Source organism: Syngnathus typhle, linkage group LG2 (assembly GCF_033458585.1).
Source record: "Syngnathus typhle isolate RoL2023-S1 ecotype Sweden linkage group LG2, RoL_Styp_1.0, whole genome shotgun sequence".
Lineage (NCBI taxonomy): Eukaryota > Metazoa > Chordata > Actinopteri > Syngnathiformes > Syngnathidae > Syngnathus > Syngnathus typhle.
Genome location: NC_083739.1, coordinates 24,468,857 through 24,485,122, shown reverse-complemented (window position 1 = coordinate 24,485,122; position 16,266 = coordinate 24,468,857). Strand labels below are relative to the sequence as shown.

The following is a 16,266-nucleotide window of genomic DNA, read 5'->3' as shown; positions in this document are numbered from 1 at the left end:
ATACTGGTTGTACACAGTGCTCTGCCAAAATGTTTTAGTACGTTTTAGTACGACTAGTAAATTACAAGGTCGCATCGCTTCCCAACATTACGGTAACTGTAGTCAGGGGGCGTCACCGAATAGCTATTGTACCCGCGAGGCTATTTCATTTCAAAATAAGCTGCTCCGTTAATGTTTCGAGTAAATATACGGATCGATATGGAAGGGAAACATAGGTAAGTAGTACCAATGCGTTAGCTCTAACTTTAGTCAGTTCCGATCATTTTATAGGAGATCGTTTGAGAAACGCAATTGTTTACATTTTGCTGAGGCTCATGGGTGATTGCGAGCTGAGGCTCATGGGAAATTGCGGATGGCTAATGCTATAACGATAGCTGCTATACGCGTGAGGCTATTTCATGTCAAAATAGGCTGCTCTGTTAATGTTTCGAGTAAATCTACGGATCGATATGGAAGGGAAACATAGGTAAGTAGTACCAATGCGTTAGATCGAACTTTAGTCAGTTCCGATCATTTTATAGGAGATCGTTTGAGAAACGCGATTGTTTACAGAGGGCTCGTTGGTTATTGGCTAGTGCAGGGGTGGGCAAACTTTTTGACTCGCGGGCCGAACTGGGTTCTAAATTTGGACCGGAGGGCCGGACCAGGAGCAGATGGACGTAGGCGTTGTGTGAAGTCATATAAGCGACCTGTAAAGGTCATTGCATAAAAGATCTTGGCTTTTAGTAGGTAGTAAAGCATGGATATTCCAAACAATTTGTTTGAAAACAAATGCATTTATTAACAGCATTAAAAAAATAATAATTCACTAAAAAACTGCTATCAGTGATTCTCATAAAATACGACACTGTTAGTATGAATAACAATGTCCATCACTTCAGTGCCTGCAGGTCAGATAAATGAAAGATATTTATCTTATGAGATCACATCAAGCGGCAAACATTCTGACCAAATATATCATCTTGAAGAATCGGTGAAAGCATACATCCAAATAAAGTAATCAAAACAGCAACACGGTGAGGGGTATCTGAAAATCAGAGCAGAGTTTTAACTCGCAAACACCTGGTAACAGAGGTGAGGAAACGGGAAACACCTCCTTAAAGTAAGCCTTAAGAACTTTACAGGTTAAGATTAGTCGCAAATAGGTGGTGCATCAATGTCCTTGAGCATCCTGCATTGTTTGAAAATGAGAATGGTCGCTAGTCTCAATCCCTGCTATGTGTACAAATCATATTCAAAATGCATTTTTTTACAATAAACTTGAGAGCCTCCCGTTCATTTTCAGTGGGAACAGTGTTGTTGGTCTCCCTTTTTTGCTAGTGCGTCATAGTCTGGAGTAAAATTTGTTGTGGCAATTCTTAGGCGAGATCCGAGGTGTTGGTCCGTTTACCTTGATCTGTGACGGGTTGATGTTGATGTGGCTGAACGTCACGTCGCGTACGTCGAGCCAAATTGGCCACTCTTTTTTAACATTCGGCACTCACTTCTTTTTTTCGGGCCACTCATTTTAATGGAAGGATCCCAGGGGAAGGTTTGTGGGTGGCTTTAGCGCAAAACTGCATCTGAAAGCTCAGCGCGCGAATTATAAGAATGCTGTCGTCAAAGCCCACGCTCTAAATTCGGGACTGATACAAATAGAGCGAGAGTGCGCCAAGACCGTACTACTGAGTACGTACACGCACTTGTGAGTGTGCACCGAGCTTTCTGACACGGCTTCCGGTAGTAAATGCGCAGGCGAGCGCTTCGCCATCTACTGGGAAAATGCAGTCATTGCAGGCAAAATGACCAAAAAAAAAAAAGTTTAATAATACAATTTGTTCAGGGTTGGCGGGCCGGATTAAACGGTCCCGTGGGCCGGATGTGGCCCGCGGGCCGTAGTTTGCCCACCCCTGGGCTAGTGGGTGCATACCGCAACCCTAGTCAACATCAGTTTGTTGCAGTAAAGCTTCTATTTTATGCGCCTTATAGTCCGGTGCGCCTTATATATGGACAAAGTTTTAAAATGGGCCGTTCATTGAAGGTGCGCCTTATAACCCGGTGCGCCTAATAGGGCGCAAAATACGGTAATATCCACTGTGCCCCGAACACTCTTTGACTCTGGTCGCTATGGTAACGTTTAAACATGGATGAACAAATAAAATTCAGATACAACTCAAAAATAAATATATAGCGAATGAAATGGAGAAATGCCCGCCGCATATTATGCAAAGTGGGCTCGGTGCGTGAGCGTCACCTGTTGCAATAAAGCCGTATTTTAAGTAGGACTCCTGGTATAGTCTGTTGAATGCAGGTTTCTTTTTCTCGGGAGTCGTCAGCTCTTACTCGGTCTCATCACTGGGCCTTTTCCCCTACACAACGAAACTTTTCAAAGACGTTTGTTTTTTATTCATTTTGCTAGCTTGTGGGTGACAAACTAGGGTTCGCGTGACCGAGATGTAGGAGAGAATCCGGTCAATTTACAAAGTAAAAGATCATTTCGGAAATAATGCAATTATTTTTTCTTTCTTGTGCCGACCGGTACCAAATGCTCCGCGGACCGGTACCGGTCCATGGACCGGGGGTTGGGGACCCCTGCGCTAGAGGGCATGGGTGTTGCAAGTTAATTTGAAGTGTGGTTTACCTTGTCAAGCAATGCAAAGACCATTTGAATCAGGTGTTGCAACAGGGTGACATAGAAAACATGCAGGACACCGGCCCTCGAGGACCTTTTAAACCTTTCTTGTTCCCTAATAACCATTCCCACACTGTTCTGTGCATGTCCTCGCGCGTGACTGGCTGCCGCCTCCTGCGCGTCACGTCCGCGGTAGGCCCGAGCTAATGGTAATTTGTAGCGGTGTATGTTTTTGAAAAAAATGTTTGTAATTAACACGTTTTTATCCAACTAATCAATTTACTATCAAAATAATCAACAGCTTAATCGATAATTAAAATAATCATTAGTTGCAGCTCTGAATCACACATACAGGCATTCAAGGAGAGATGTTGGAGTGACGCAGAACACAAGAAAGGGCTGCTCAACAGCTAAGTTGAGGAGCGTTGATGCCAGTCTCAAGGGCAGCTTAACAGTAGTCAAGAAGCAAACTAGCTTCCTAAAACCAGCACAAGCGCAAAGTTATCTTTATAATAGACCACGTATTTTGTTCTTGGATATGTGTGCAGAGCAAGCCTCCAGTGAATGCAGTTCTTGGGTTGGGATCTACTAGTCCAGATGTTTTCTGAAATGTTTGACATGGTCTCTAAGGAGATGACATCATCATTAGGCTCTCTTGAGTACTTGATGTGAACGCCTAGTTTATTCCTTGATGAGAGGTTAGTTCTCAACGGAGGAGGCATCAAGGAAAAGCGACACAAACATTCACATCACAACAGTGTGCATATGTCTTCAAGCATCGATAAAATGTGTGTCTATTGTTTAAGTTTGTGGAGTTTGTTTTACCTGGCTGCACCACCATACCAACATATACCATACAAACACACAGACACACAACACGTCAAAGCATGTGTGATCTGCCCGTAGAAAGCCATTAATGTACGAACAATCATCTGTTATCCATTAGCAAACTAGTCAATGGCAAGAATACCACAAGGGCGAGGCTCACATCACTGCATAGTCTTCTCATGATGTGTGTGTGTTTTCATCATTTTCACATTGTGACTAAAGGGGAATTCCATCCAAGGTTAGCATGCTTGCCGCTCACCAAACACGCACACACACGCACGATGCAATGTAGCAATGTGTGAACAGAATAAATGACTGCCTATGACTCCACCCTGTCGCTTAGGAACATGTAGAACGTCCAGGATGTAATTCAAACACATTTGTTGTGGTTTATTCTTCTCTTTTTACATCTTGTTGTCTTGTATCACAACACTCACAGACCTGCATATGTATTTGTGTAATTTCTCAACTGTATTGAATTTTTTGCCTGAACTTTAACCATATTGATTACTCACAAAAACAAATGCTACATTTTGTACCGCAGGGCATGATGCCTCATCTGGTTTATTTGATTAACAGTCAGATTTTTTTTAACTCAAAAACAAATGTGACTTCTAATGTGAATGGAATGAGTCTGTTGTGACGACTGACGCCCAGAAAGCACAAATCGGAATTGACCTGGAGTGTGAATGTAGCCTAAGTTACAAGGCAGGAAGTAATTAACTTAAGTCAACAAATATGTCAAGACCAAGGTCAAAAACGAAGTCACGTACCAAATTAAAATCCAAAACGGAATGAATTAACCTATGAAGGAATGAAAGTGCCAAATTTTGAAAGAACTATAAGTAAAGAATAAAGTCAAGAATGAAAAGACCAAGTACGAGGCAATTCAAGAAATACCACAGAACAAAGTCAATAACCAAGTCAATAACCAATGAACTAAGTCAAGACCCAGGTCCAGAAACTACCAAGCTAACCAAGTCAGGGTCAAAAATGAAATAACCAAGTCAAGAACCGAAGAACAAGTCAACACATAGAAGAATTAAGTCAAGGACCAAGAACTATGTCAAAAATCAAGCCAAAAACAACTCAACAAAGAAGTCAGGAATCAGATCATGATTCAAAAACAAAGAAAATACACATTTTTACCAGGTCATGAGTATGTCATCAATAAGGTGTTCAAATCGACCAGCAAATTTCCCCACTAGTTACAGAGAATCTGAATGTAAGGTGCCATCCTGGATTACTGTTATAGCAAAGACACCTGACACATTTCTTTCCTGTGTTAAAAGCAAAATTTCATGTCACACGAGACATTGCTGCAGATGCTAATAGTTGGAATGGAGGATGCAGCATTTCTGAAAAAAGCACACAGTTAAAGAAATATCCTGCTTAGTTGGGCTGTGTGTAGATGGTGGCTAAAGTTTGGATGTTATGTTGTGACTCTGACGTTCACTTGATGAAACAAGGAGGCGGGAGGGATGATGGAGGAGGAAGAGGAGGATGCAATATGTGTGTGCCTGTGTATGGGGGAAGGACCCGTGCGCACTTAAAGCTGCTGTGGGGGCGATCAAGGCACACATCTGCACCTTGGTTACGACAGCACACACGCAATGACAATTCTGGACGGACCCTCCTCCAACACTCCCAGGACTTTGTTTCCCAACATGCAACTACGGGACACGTTAGAGCTACAGAAGGTCAGCAAGTTGCCAGTGAAAAGGGGGTTCATGTGCAATTTCTCCACAGCCTCAGGTGTACCTCTGTGGACTTGGCTGCTGCTGGGCACGCTACTGGCTCCTGGAGCCTGGAGCCTCCTTGGTGAGGAGGAGGAAGAGCTCCTGGTTGAGCTCCACAACTACTACAGAGGACAGGTGTCCCCGAGTTCCTCTGCCATGTTGCCCCTGGTAAGATAAAGAAAACTGCACACAATAGTTATGTATTGAATACCTATAAATTATCTTCATTAAGGAAGGCATGATGGTCACCGAGTGAGCACATCTGCTTCACAATAATGAGTTTGGGCTTGAATTTGTGCTTCCTGTACTTACATTGGTTTTATCCAGGAACTTAAGCTTTCACTCACATTGCAAAGAAAAAATAGCTTCATACATTAATTGCATACTCGAAATCTGTTGTTCAAATCATAACGCCTAACGCCATTATTTTTTACTGATATTTACAAGAAACATTCATAATTTTATTAGCCTGGCAAGCCAAATGGCAGGTCTAAAAAGCCCGATCTCCACTGTGGCTCGACCCCAGTTCAAAACGAGGCTTGCAATACTTTTTTGGTCGATATGAGACCTGTATCTGATTTGACCATCTGAATGTCTCAATTCCATTCTTTCAAGCACAACACAACCTGGGGCAGTTTCATATATGTAGTCCTACATTACCGTTTTTTTCCGTGTATAGTGCGCCCCCATGTATAATACGCACCCTAAAAATGGCATGCTGATGCTGGAAAAAAGCCTGGACCCATGTATAATACGCACCCAATTTTTATGATTTTTTTAAATTTTTCTTTTTTTTTTTGTTTTTTTTTTCAAGTCCCAATGATCGTCACACACGCAGGGAGGCAATCGGTCCCATTTTTATAGTCTTTGGTATGGTCTTAACTAGGCTGGATGTAATTCTTCTTGTTGGCGTTGATTTCTCCGACTGCCTGTAAACGCACCACCGCGCTCCGTGCGCGCATGTGAAAAAGGTGTGCAGACGTGAAAAAGGCGGCTCTGTATGGGAGAGACGTTGAAGAGGAATAAAAACACCCTTGGAAACCAAAACTTGCCCCTCGTCGTGACTCGGAGCCGCAACAAATGTTTCGGATTTGTGTAGGGTACATTGTGACAGACAGCAAACGAGCAGGTGATCGAGCAAGCGTCTGATACAAGAGCATTGCGGTCGTATGGAGCGTGTTTGAAGTGAACAGCAGAGACGAAAGGAACAAGGCAAAGTGTTACCTGTAATACGCATTTTGTTATTTGCTGATTGAAACTGCTAATTAAACTGTGAATTGAAACTAATAGGTGGAGAACTGAACTCTCGCTCTTTATATAGCTGACGTGTCTTGCGCAACCGTTCTGCGCATCTGTAATGGCGGCCTCCGTATGACGTCCGGTCCGCGATGGAGATTAAAAAACAAACAATATTTGACAATAACACACCATCAAGGATTGCACCATCGCATCAAACGATGTGTCGTCAATTATGAATCTTACTAAGTGTGTTGGGCAGGATGGCTGAATGCGATGCGCGATTGACAACAAACAAGAAGAAAGGTGATTTCAAGTTTTATTTCGAGGGAGATTTGTCAAGTCTCGTCCCCAGTTTTGCTATGTGTCTAGGTTGCCATAGTTTCTGTTCGCGTCACCCCTCTCTTCCTGTGTCACCTCAATCGATGTAACGTGTTTTGTATTTAAGTCCTGTCTGCCCCTCGCTCACCGTCGGATCATTGCATGTGTTACTGTCATGATGTGGTTTCTGTTCCTGTCTTTGGTAATGTCACCCTGTCTTTTTGTTACACGACTTTGTCGGTCAGTCCTGTTGTTGGTTTTGTTGTACCATGACTTTCTTTAAAAAATTTAAAAAAGAAAAAAAAAAAAAAAAAATTACAATTTTTTTGTACCCATGTATAATGCGCACCCCAGATTTTAGGACAATAAATTAGTTAAATTTTGCGCACTATACACGGAAAAGAACGGTAGATAGATATCAGATCTTTTGCAATGCAACCGGGGTCTGAATGACCAGGCTGCGTATATCGAGGGCATCATCATGCGCTTCGTGCAAGCGAGGAGCGTTAGACTACTTGGAAGGGAGAGTGACTATTTTGATTGTCCGAGAACCTGCATATTTGGACCGCTATTTCCGCAAACGCTACATTGGCAGCTACGTCATCTCTTTCTTTTGCCGGGCTTTGGGGACGCATATGTTCACACAACAGACTGAGTGAGGTCACATTTAATATGGAGGTGAACACCTTCACAAACATGATTTTTTTTTCGGATTTCTCAAAAAAAAAAAGAGGGGTGTGAACACGCACGCGCGCACACACGCACGCACACACGCACACACGCGCCCACACACACGCACATACATACTACATAGACGACTAACACTATAAAGTGAAGATTGAACAAGTTGTTTTGTGAATTTCAGTTCTCATCTGAGAAAACCAAACCAACTGAGAAAACCTGTAAAAAATTTTATTTTGGTGAGTGCGTGTTTGCGTATGTGTGTGTGTGCCCAAACTCTAAGTAAGTACAGATGCAGAGAGCCTTGAAAGAAAAAGGAGAATGTGCAGCCCTAATTATTTACACTTGTCGCATTTGTTGCGTGTTACGAGCACGCACGCACCCCCCCCCCACACTTTGGTACCCAATCTTCACATCATGTCACTTGTGTAGCTCAAACTCAAGTTTGCAGCAAAAAAAATGCCTCCCTCTGTGGCATGCAGTGGTTGTCTCCCACCTCGATGGGTATGGGTTCTATTCTCAACCCTGTCTCTCATCTCGATGGTTGTGGGTTCAAACCTCAATCCTGGTGACCATGTCTAAGTGTCCTTGAGCAAGGCACTGAACCCTAATTTGCTCTCATTGGGCATGGCAGCAACCTCCCACTAGTGTATGAATGTGTGCGTGTGTGCGTGTGTGTGCGTGTGTGTGTCTGTGCGTGTGTGTGTCTGTGCGTGCGTGTGTCTGTGCGTGCGTGTGTCTGTGTGTGCGTGTGTCTGTGTGTGTGTGTGTGTGTGTGTGTGTGTGTGTGTGTGTGTGTGTGTGTGTGTGTGTAGATGGGTGAATGTGAGGCATTGTAAGGGCACCGAATGGTGTAGTTGCAGTGCACAGCAGAGCAGCAGTTGCTATCGCACCTGGGTCATTTGCACCATTGTGTTTACCCCATATTTGGTAAATGGACTACACTTATACAGCACTTTATCTACACCGAATGCGTGTGTCTGTGTGTGACACTAGTGGGAGGTTGCTACCGAATGGTGTAGATAAAGTGCTGTATGATCTCCTTACAAAGATCATTGTAAGGTGCCCTTACAATGCCTCACAATGGGGTAAACACAATGGTGCAAATGACCCAGGTGCGATAGCAACTGCTGCTCTGCTGTGCACTGCAATTTTTTGTGTGCAATTAAGAGGCCAGTGTATAGATAATCAAAAGTGTTGTGTGCAGCAATTTCAGTGGTCCCACAACTTTAGGACTCATGTTTCAAGTGGGATTAAATTAAAGTAACATGGTAGAACCACAACTGACGAAACAATTTTTAAGATTCACGGACGATGTCAGTAATCTTCCAAGCAATCTCTCCCCTGCCCAGTCAGAAACGTCTTCTTCCGTCATGTATACCGTCGCTTGTTATGTCCAAATAACTCTATTTTAGTTTCATTAGTCTACAACACCTTATTCCAAAATGAAATTGGCTCATTCAAATGTGCTTCAGCATACTTCAAGCGACGCTGTTTGTGGCATGTGCGCAGAAAAGGCTTCTGCCGCATTACTCTCCCATGCAGCATCTCCTTGTGCAAAGTACGCTGAATAGTTGAACGATGCACAGTGTCTCCATCTGTAGCAAGATCATGTTGTAGGTCAAAGTCAAAGTCAAAGTCAAAGTCAGCTTTATTGTCAATCTCTCCACATGTCACAACACACAAAGAGACCGAAATTACGTTTTTCTCTATCCCACGGTGACGAGACACATAACACGATAGACATACAAGTACGCGACACAATATAAAAACAAGAAGGCAGAAATTCAAACAATCAATAGTAAGAGTGATGAATAAATAATAAATAAACAGATAACACAATAAATAAGAGGAGCAAAACGGAGCCAGCAAGCATAGCGCAAAAGAAAAAAACATCATAAACAAAAAAAGCACAAACAATAAATAATAAGAGTAATAATAAACAATAAATAAACAGATAACACAACAAATAAGAGCCAGTGTGCATACAGACAGTACAGACAGTAAAAGTACAAGACGCTACGCAGAACGGGGGAGCGAGTTCAGGATCCTAACAGCCTGGAGTATGAAGCTGTTTGAGAGTCTGGTGGTGCGGGAGCGCAGGCTTCTGTACCTCTTCCCAGAGGGCAGAAGCTCGAACAAAGAGTGAGCGGGGTGACTCACATCACTCACAATCGTGGTCGCCTTGCGGGTGAGATGGGAGGTGTAAATGTCCTTCAAGGAGGGGAGCGAAGCACCAGCAATCTTACCAGCCGTGTTCACTATGCGCTGCAGGGCCTTCAAGTTGTAGTCAGTGCAGCCGCCACCCCAAACAGCAATACAGCTGGAGAGGACGCTCTCAATGGTGCCGCGGTAAAATGCAGTCATGACGGCCGAAGGAGCGCTCGCTCGCCTGAGTTTCCGCAGGAAGTACAGGCGGCGCTGGGCTTTCTTTGCCAGTGATGCGGTGTTGGTGGACCAGGAGAGATCCTCACTGATGTGCACCCCCAGGAACTTGGCGGTGCTCACTCTCTCCACCACAGCACCGTCGATGGTCAGCGGCAGGTGTTGGGTGTGACCCTTCCGGAAGTCCACAACAATCTCCTTGGTCTTGTCGACGTTCAGCAGGAGGTTGTTGTCCCTGCACCACGTGGTCAGAAGGTCAACCTCCAGCCTGTATTGAGTCTCGTCTCCCTTGGTGATGAGACCCACCAGAGTCGTGTCGTCAGCAAACTTCACGATACGGTTGTCGCTGTAGGTTGCAGTGCAGTCATGCGTCAGGAGGGTGAAGAGCAGCGGACTGAGCACGCAGCCTTGGGGGGCCCCCGTGCTCAGCGTGATGCTGGCGGAGATTTTGTCGCCAACACGTACTACCTGTGGCCTCTGACAGAGGAAGTCCAGTAGCCAGTTGCAGAGGTAGGTACTGAGGCCCAGCGCGTCAAGTTTGCTGATGAGGCGTTGTGGCACAATGGTGTTGAAGGCAGAACTGAAGTCCACAAACAGCAATCTCACATACGAGAGCTGCTCTGTGGGTTGACTTTGACTGTTTGCACCTTCCTTCGCCTCTGCTTACCTGAGGTTTTTCTTGGCCTGCCACTCCGGGCCTTAACTACAACCGTGGCTGTGATCTTCCGTTTTGTCACTATGTTCCTCACAGTGCAAACTGACAGCTGACATCTTTTCTAGCTGAAGTCTAGCTTTTTGTATCCATGATGCTGGAGCGCGAGATCGACGGGCGGATCGGTGCAGCATCGGCAGTGATGCGGACTCTGTACCGGTCTGTCGTCTGTCACGGATCGGAATGGAGCAGGGCAACCAAATGCAGCTTAGACCAGGGTTTATTGAAGGGAAAAGGTAGTTGGAAGAGAGGATAAGGGGAACAAACTAACAGAACCGGCAAACTGACATAACTTAACGGACCGACTGACAGACTGGCTAACCGAAACAGAACTGACAAAGACAGGAACCAAAAGAAACAAGAACGACATCAACGTGAAGACATCAAACGTGACGACATCAATGATCCGACGGGGAGTGAGGGGCAGACAGGACTTAAATACACGACAGGTAACAAGAGGCAGGTGAGAATGATCACACTGATCATGGGGACACAGGAGGGGAGGGGCGAGCACATAGGCACACGGACAGAAACTATGACAATATGCACATAATAAATCAACCGGGGACGAGACGTGACAGTGTGGTGAAGAGAGAGCTGAGCCAAAAGGTAAAGCTCTCAATTTACCGGTCGATCTATGCTATGGTCACGAGCTATGGGTCGTGACTGAAAGAACGAGATCCAGGATACAACCGGCCAAAATGAGTGTCCTCCGTAGGGTGTCCGGGCTCTCCCTCAGAGATAAGGTGAGAAGCTTGGTATTCCGGGAGAGACTCAGAGTAGAGCCGCTGCTCCTCCACATTGAGAAGAGCCAGATGAGGTGGCTCGGGCATCTTATCAAGATGCCTCCTGGACGCCTCCCTGGGGAGGTGTTCCGGGCATGTCCTACCGGTAGGAGACCCCGTGGACGACCCAGGACGCGCTGGAGAGACTATGTCTCTCGGCTGGCCTGGGAACGTCTTGGATGAGCTGGAAGGAGTCCCTCCTAAAGCTGCTGCCCCCGTGACCCGACCCCGGATAACAGGGATGAGAATCTTCCGCGGATTTCCGTGTTTTTTTTCCGTCTGGAGTATCATTTTCGTGAATCGTGTAGATCCGTTGACAAAATTGTTTTTATATTGGGGGGAGGGGCGGAGGGGCGGCTGGCAGCAGTATTGCGACAACAGCCGTCTTAGTTTCGGCAGCATTAATGGCGCTATGTCTCTCAGCTGGCCTGGGAACGTCTTTGGATCCCCCGGATGAGCTGGATGAAGTGGCTGGGGAGAGGGAAGTATGGGAGTCCCTCCTAAAGCTGCTGCCCCCGCGACCCGACCCCGTATAAGCGGAAGAAGTTGGATGGATGGAGGGAGGGAGGGATGCTGTTGAACAATCTTTGTTTTTAAGTCCTTTGTCAGTTGTTTTGAGGCTCCCATGTAGCCATTCTTCAGAGAAGATGCAAGGAGGAGAACAACCTGCAACTGGCCACCTTAAATACCCTGAACTGGAGATGTTTTGTAAAGAAGAATGGTCAAAATACCTTCAACCAGAATCCAGACTCTCATTGGAAGCTATAGGAAGTGTTTAGAGGCTGTTATTTCTGCAAAAGCACAATCTATTAAATATTGATGTCATTCTTCTGTTGGGGTGCCCAAATGCATCCACCTGCCTACTTTTGTTTAAGTAATGATTGCACTCTTTCTGTAAATTCTATAAACTTCATTTCACTTCTCCAATATCATTGTGTTTGTCTGCTATATGATATATTTAACTGAAATTGCTGATCCAAACAACCTTCTTTTTCTTTTACTTTCGCCTTTTCCCCTCAGGGGTCGCCACAGTGAACTATCTGTTTCCATCAGATGAGCGCTCATCCTGCAGAAGCATTGCATACATATGTGATTCATATCCACATCAAAGAAGCAATGGTTGCGTTTGAATATATCACAATTGTCTGTTCACACTGCATAAAAAAAATACGGACACGTATTTCATATGGGCAAGACAATCTGATATTAGCTGCAGCGTAAACTAGGGGTGTAACGATTCATCGATACACATCGATTAATCGATATAATGCTCTACGATTTGTTGGCATCGATGATAAACGTAAACATCGATCTATATCGCCCGTTTTTGACCTCGGACATTAGACGCGACTTTATTTTGAAATGCAGTTCATTGTTGCTTGCTTCCTCTTTCCGGGAGCAGTGCGTGGCGTGTTGTGTTGTGAGCAGAGCAGGCACGTGAAAGGGGAGCCGACAACTACGCGGCTCCTGGGCTGGTGCTATGGCTAGTGTCCAAGAAGACGAGGAAATAAGGTCCCCTTTGGGCTTCAAGTCATTCGTTTGGAAGCACTTAGTAATTTCCTAAATAAAGAGTTTGCAGTGCCTTGTTGATTTTGCGTATGAATTGTTATAAATCTGGATATTGTTCTATATCGATCGTAGAGTAGAGTAGATCGTGATGTATCGTGAATGAATCACAGGAGGCTTTAAGATATCGGCAAATATCGTATCGTGGTTCTTTGTATCGATATGATATCGTATCGTGACAAAACCCGCGATTTACACCCCTAGCGTAAACGTAGCCTTAGAAATAGGTGAGAGATTTTGTCATCCAGCTCAGAGCAGAGCCACTGATCTTTGCATTGAGAGGATGCAAATGAGGTGGCTTGGGCATCTGGTTAGGATGCCTCCTGGACATCTCCCTGATGCATTGTTCAGTGCACAGGGTTGACTCTGGGTGCTTTGGAAAGACTACGTGCTCTATTTTGATAGATGACTGCCTGTGCGCTCCGGATAAAAATGGGTTTAACTCAGTTTTCTTGTCGATGCAAGGTTGGGGCCCACTTGGGGCCCTATATTTTTCTTCTGACTGGCCGCCTTGTGCTACCACGAAATAGCTTTTCGAAGTGGTTGGGCAGGGCCTAAAATTCTAGCTTCTCTACTTTGGCTGCTGCCGCAGTAACCTGATTCCGCATAAGCCTTAGAACAGTGGTTCTTAACCTTTTTCCTTGTTCGCACCCCATTCAATTCACCAACCAGTTCTCGCGCCTCCTTCCAGAATTGATAAAAAGCAATATTGATATCATAATCATAATAATAATTACCGTTTTTTTCCGTGTATAGTGCGCATTATTTTACTAATTTATTGTCCTAAAATCTGGGGTGCGTATTATACATGGGTACAAAGAAAAAAAAATTTAATTTTTTTTTTTTTTTTTTTAAATAAAGTCATGGTACAACAAAACCAACAGCAGGACTGACCGACAAAGTCGTGGAACAAAAAGACAGGGTGACATTACCAAAGACAGGAACAGAATGACAGTAACACATGCAATGATCCAACGGTGAGCGAGGGGCAGACAGGACTTAAATACAAAACACGTTACATCGATTGAGGTGACACAGGAAGAGCGGGGTGACACGAACAGAAACTATGGCAACCAAGACACATAGCAAAACTGGGGACGAGACATGACAAATCTCCCCCGAAATAAAACTCACCTTTCTTCTTGTTTGTTGTCAATCGCGCATCGCATTCAGCCATCCTGCCCAACACACTTAGTAAAATTCATAATTGACGACACATCGTTTGATGCGATGGTGCAATCCTCGATGGTGTGTTATTGTCAAATATTGTTTGTTTTTTAATCTCCATCGCGGACCGGACGTCATACGGAGGCCGCCATTACAGATGCGCAGAACGGTTGCGCAAGACACGTCAGCTATATAAAGAGCGAGAGTTCAGTTCTCCACCTATTAGTTTCAATTCACAGTTTAATTAGCAGTTTCAATCAGCAAATAACAAAATGCGTATTACAGGTAATATTTTATTTCACAACACTTTGCCTTGTTCCTTTCGTCTCTGCTGTTCATTTCAAACACGCTCCATACGACCGCAATGCTCTCGTATCAGACAAGGCTTGCTCGATCACCTGCTCGTTTGCTGTCTCACAATGTACCCTACACAAATCCGAAACATTTGTTGCGGCTCCGAGTCACGACGAGGGGCAAGTTTTGGTTTCCAAGGGTGTTTTTATTCCTCTTCAACGTCTCTCCCATACAGAGCCGCCGTGTGCGCACGGAGCGCGGTGGTGCGTTTAGGGGCAGTCGGAGAAATCAACGCCAACAAAAAAAATGACATCCAGCCTAGTTAAGACCATACCAAAGACTTTAAAAATGGGACCCATTGCCTCCCTGCGTGTGTGACGATCTTTGGGACTTAAAAAAAAAAAAAAAAAAAAAAAAAAAAAAATTAAAAAAAAATCATAAAAATTGGGTGCGTATTATACATGGGTACAAGCTTTTTTCCAGCATCAGCATGCCATTGTTAGGGGTGCGTACTATACATGGGGGCGCACTATACATGGAAAAAAACGGTAAATAAAAATTATTATATATTATATATATTAAATAATTATTATAATAATAATTGGTTTACTTTACAGCTATAAGGCTTAATTAGCATTATCCCTAATGCCAATTAACACAATGACTTCTTGATTTCCAGAATTTCTCACTTTTTTCGGTTACCCAACCATTATCCCCAAAAATTGTAAATTTCCCCCAGGGTATCCTCTCACCCCCTAGGAAGCATTCTCACACCCCTAGGGGGTGCGAGCACCCCCGGTTAAGAACCACTGCCTTAGAAGATGGATGGATGACTGGAACTGTATTTCAACCCTCATAGAGAAAACATAGTGTCTTATTTTGTTGGACAAATAAAGGTCTCCCTCCAGCTGCAGTTGAGTAAATGTCAATACTTTTCAATCTTCAAGTTAAAGATATGTGTGTGACAAGATATGATAATGACCTGTGAGGCCTCATTCAACTCAGTCACTGCTTCTTCAGAAATGGGACCCAAGGCTGAAGCTACTGGCTGAGGGCTATGCCGCCAAGTGCATCTGGAACCATAACCCAGACAATGAGGACACCGGAGAAAACCTGTACGCTGGCACTGGACCCTTGGATCTGCGGGTGGCGCTGGAGAAGTGGTTTCTGGGTGAGTGAGACTGCAAAGGACGCACATGAAGATGTCAATGAAAACTCGTGAAACAGCTAAGTTTACATTATGGGGCCACATTATATACATTACTTGAAAATATTACATACTACAGATGACATGACATGTTACATTATTTGACGTTTAATGCTACCCTATTTTTACCGCATTATGGACTATATCATTTGACAACATTATATGTTTCATTTTTTGGCACATTATACACTACATTAATTGACCACATTTCAAACTACATTATTTGACCACGCGACATGAAATAGAATAAAATAGAACCAAATTGAATTAAATGCCTTGACTGTCATTGTACAGCAAGCATAAAACGAATTCGGTGGATTATTTGAGTTTATTACGTATGTGTTAATGTTATCCTATTTAGCCTTGCACATGAACTAATGAAGTCTGCTTGGATGAGAATTGAAACGTGTTCGAAGCCCACGAGAACAGTATAGTGCCAATTGAATCAATACCACAGAGAATATTCATAGGTATTACATACCACAATATCTGACCCCATCGCTAATTACATAATTGAACCACATTACATGATATAATATTTAAATACATTTTACATTGCGTAAATGTATACATCTGGGGGTGGAAGAATTGGAAATTTTCTATGGCAAACTTGAACGCATCACATCAGAGCAGAGCCAGTGAGATGGCATACCACACTCACACATCACAAATGCTAATAAGAGCTTCATTTGCAGGTTTTAAGTGAGTGAGAGAACCACATTTGTAGCTGCCCT

General features: G+C 44.0%; 1 protein-coding gene across 1 annotated transcript in view; it reads left to right on the top strand.

The window, feature by feature from the left end:
- Positions 1-4,964: 4,964 nt before the first annotated feature.
- LOC133150083 (peptidase inhibitor 16-like) overlaps positions 4,965-16,266 on the top strand; it is a 34,554-nt gene continuing 23,252 nt past the window's right edge. Inside the window, 2 exon segments of the mRNA XM_061272380.1 lie at positions 4,965-5,346; positions 15,346-15,496. Coding sequence (XP_061128364.1) covers positions 5,053-5,346; positions 15,346-15,496 — 445 coding nt within the window. The 5' untranslated portion in view covers positions 4,965-5,052.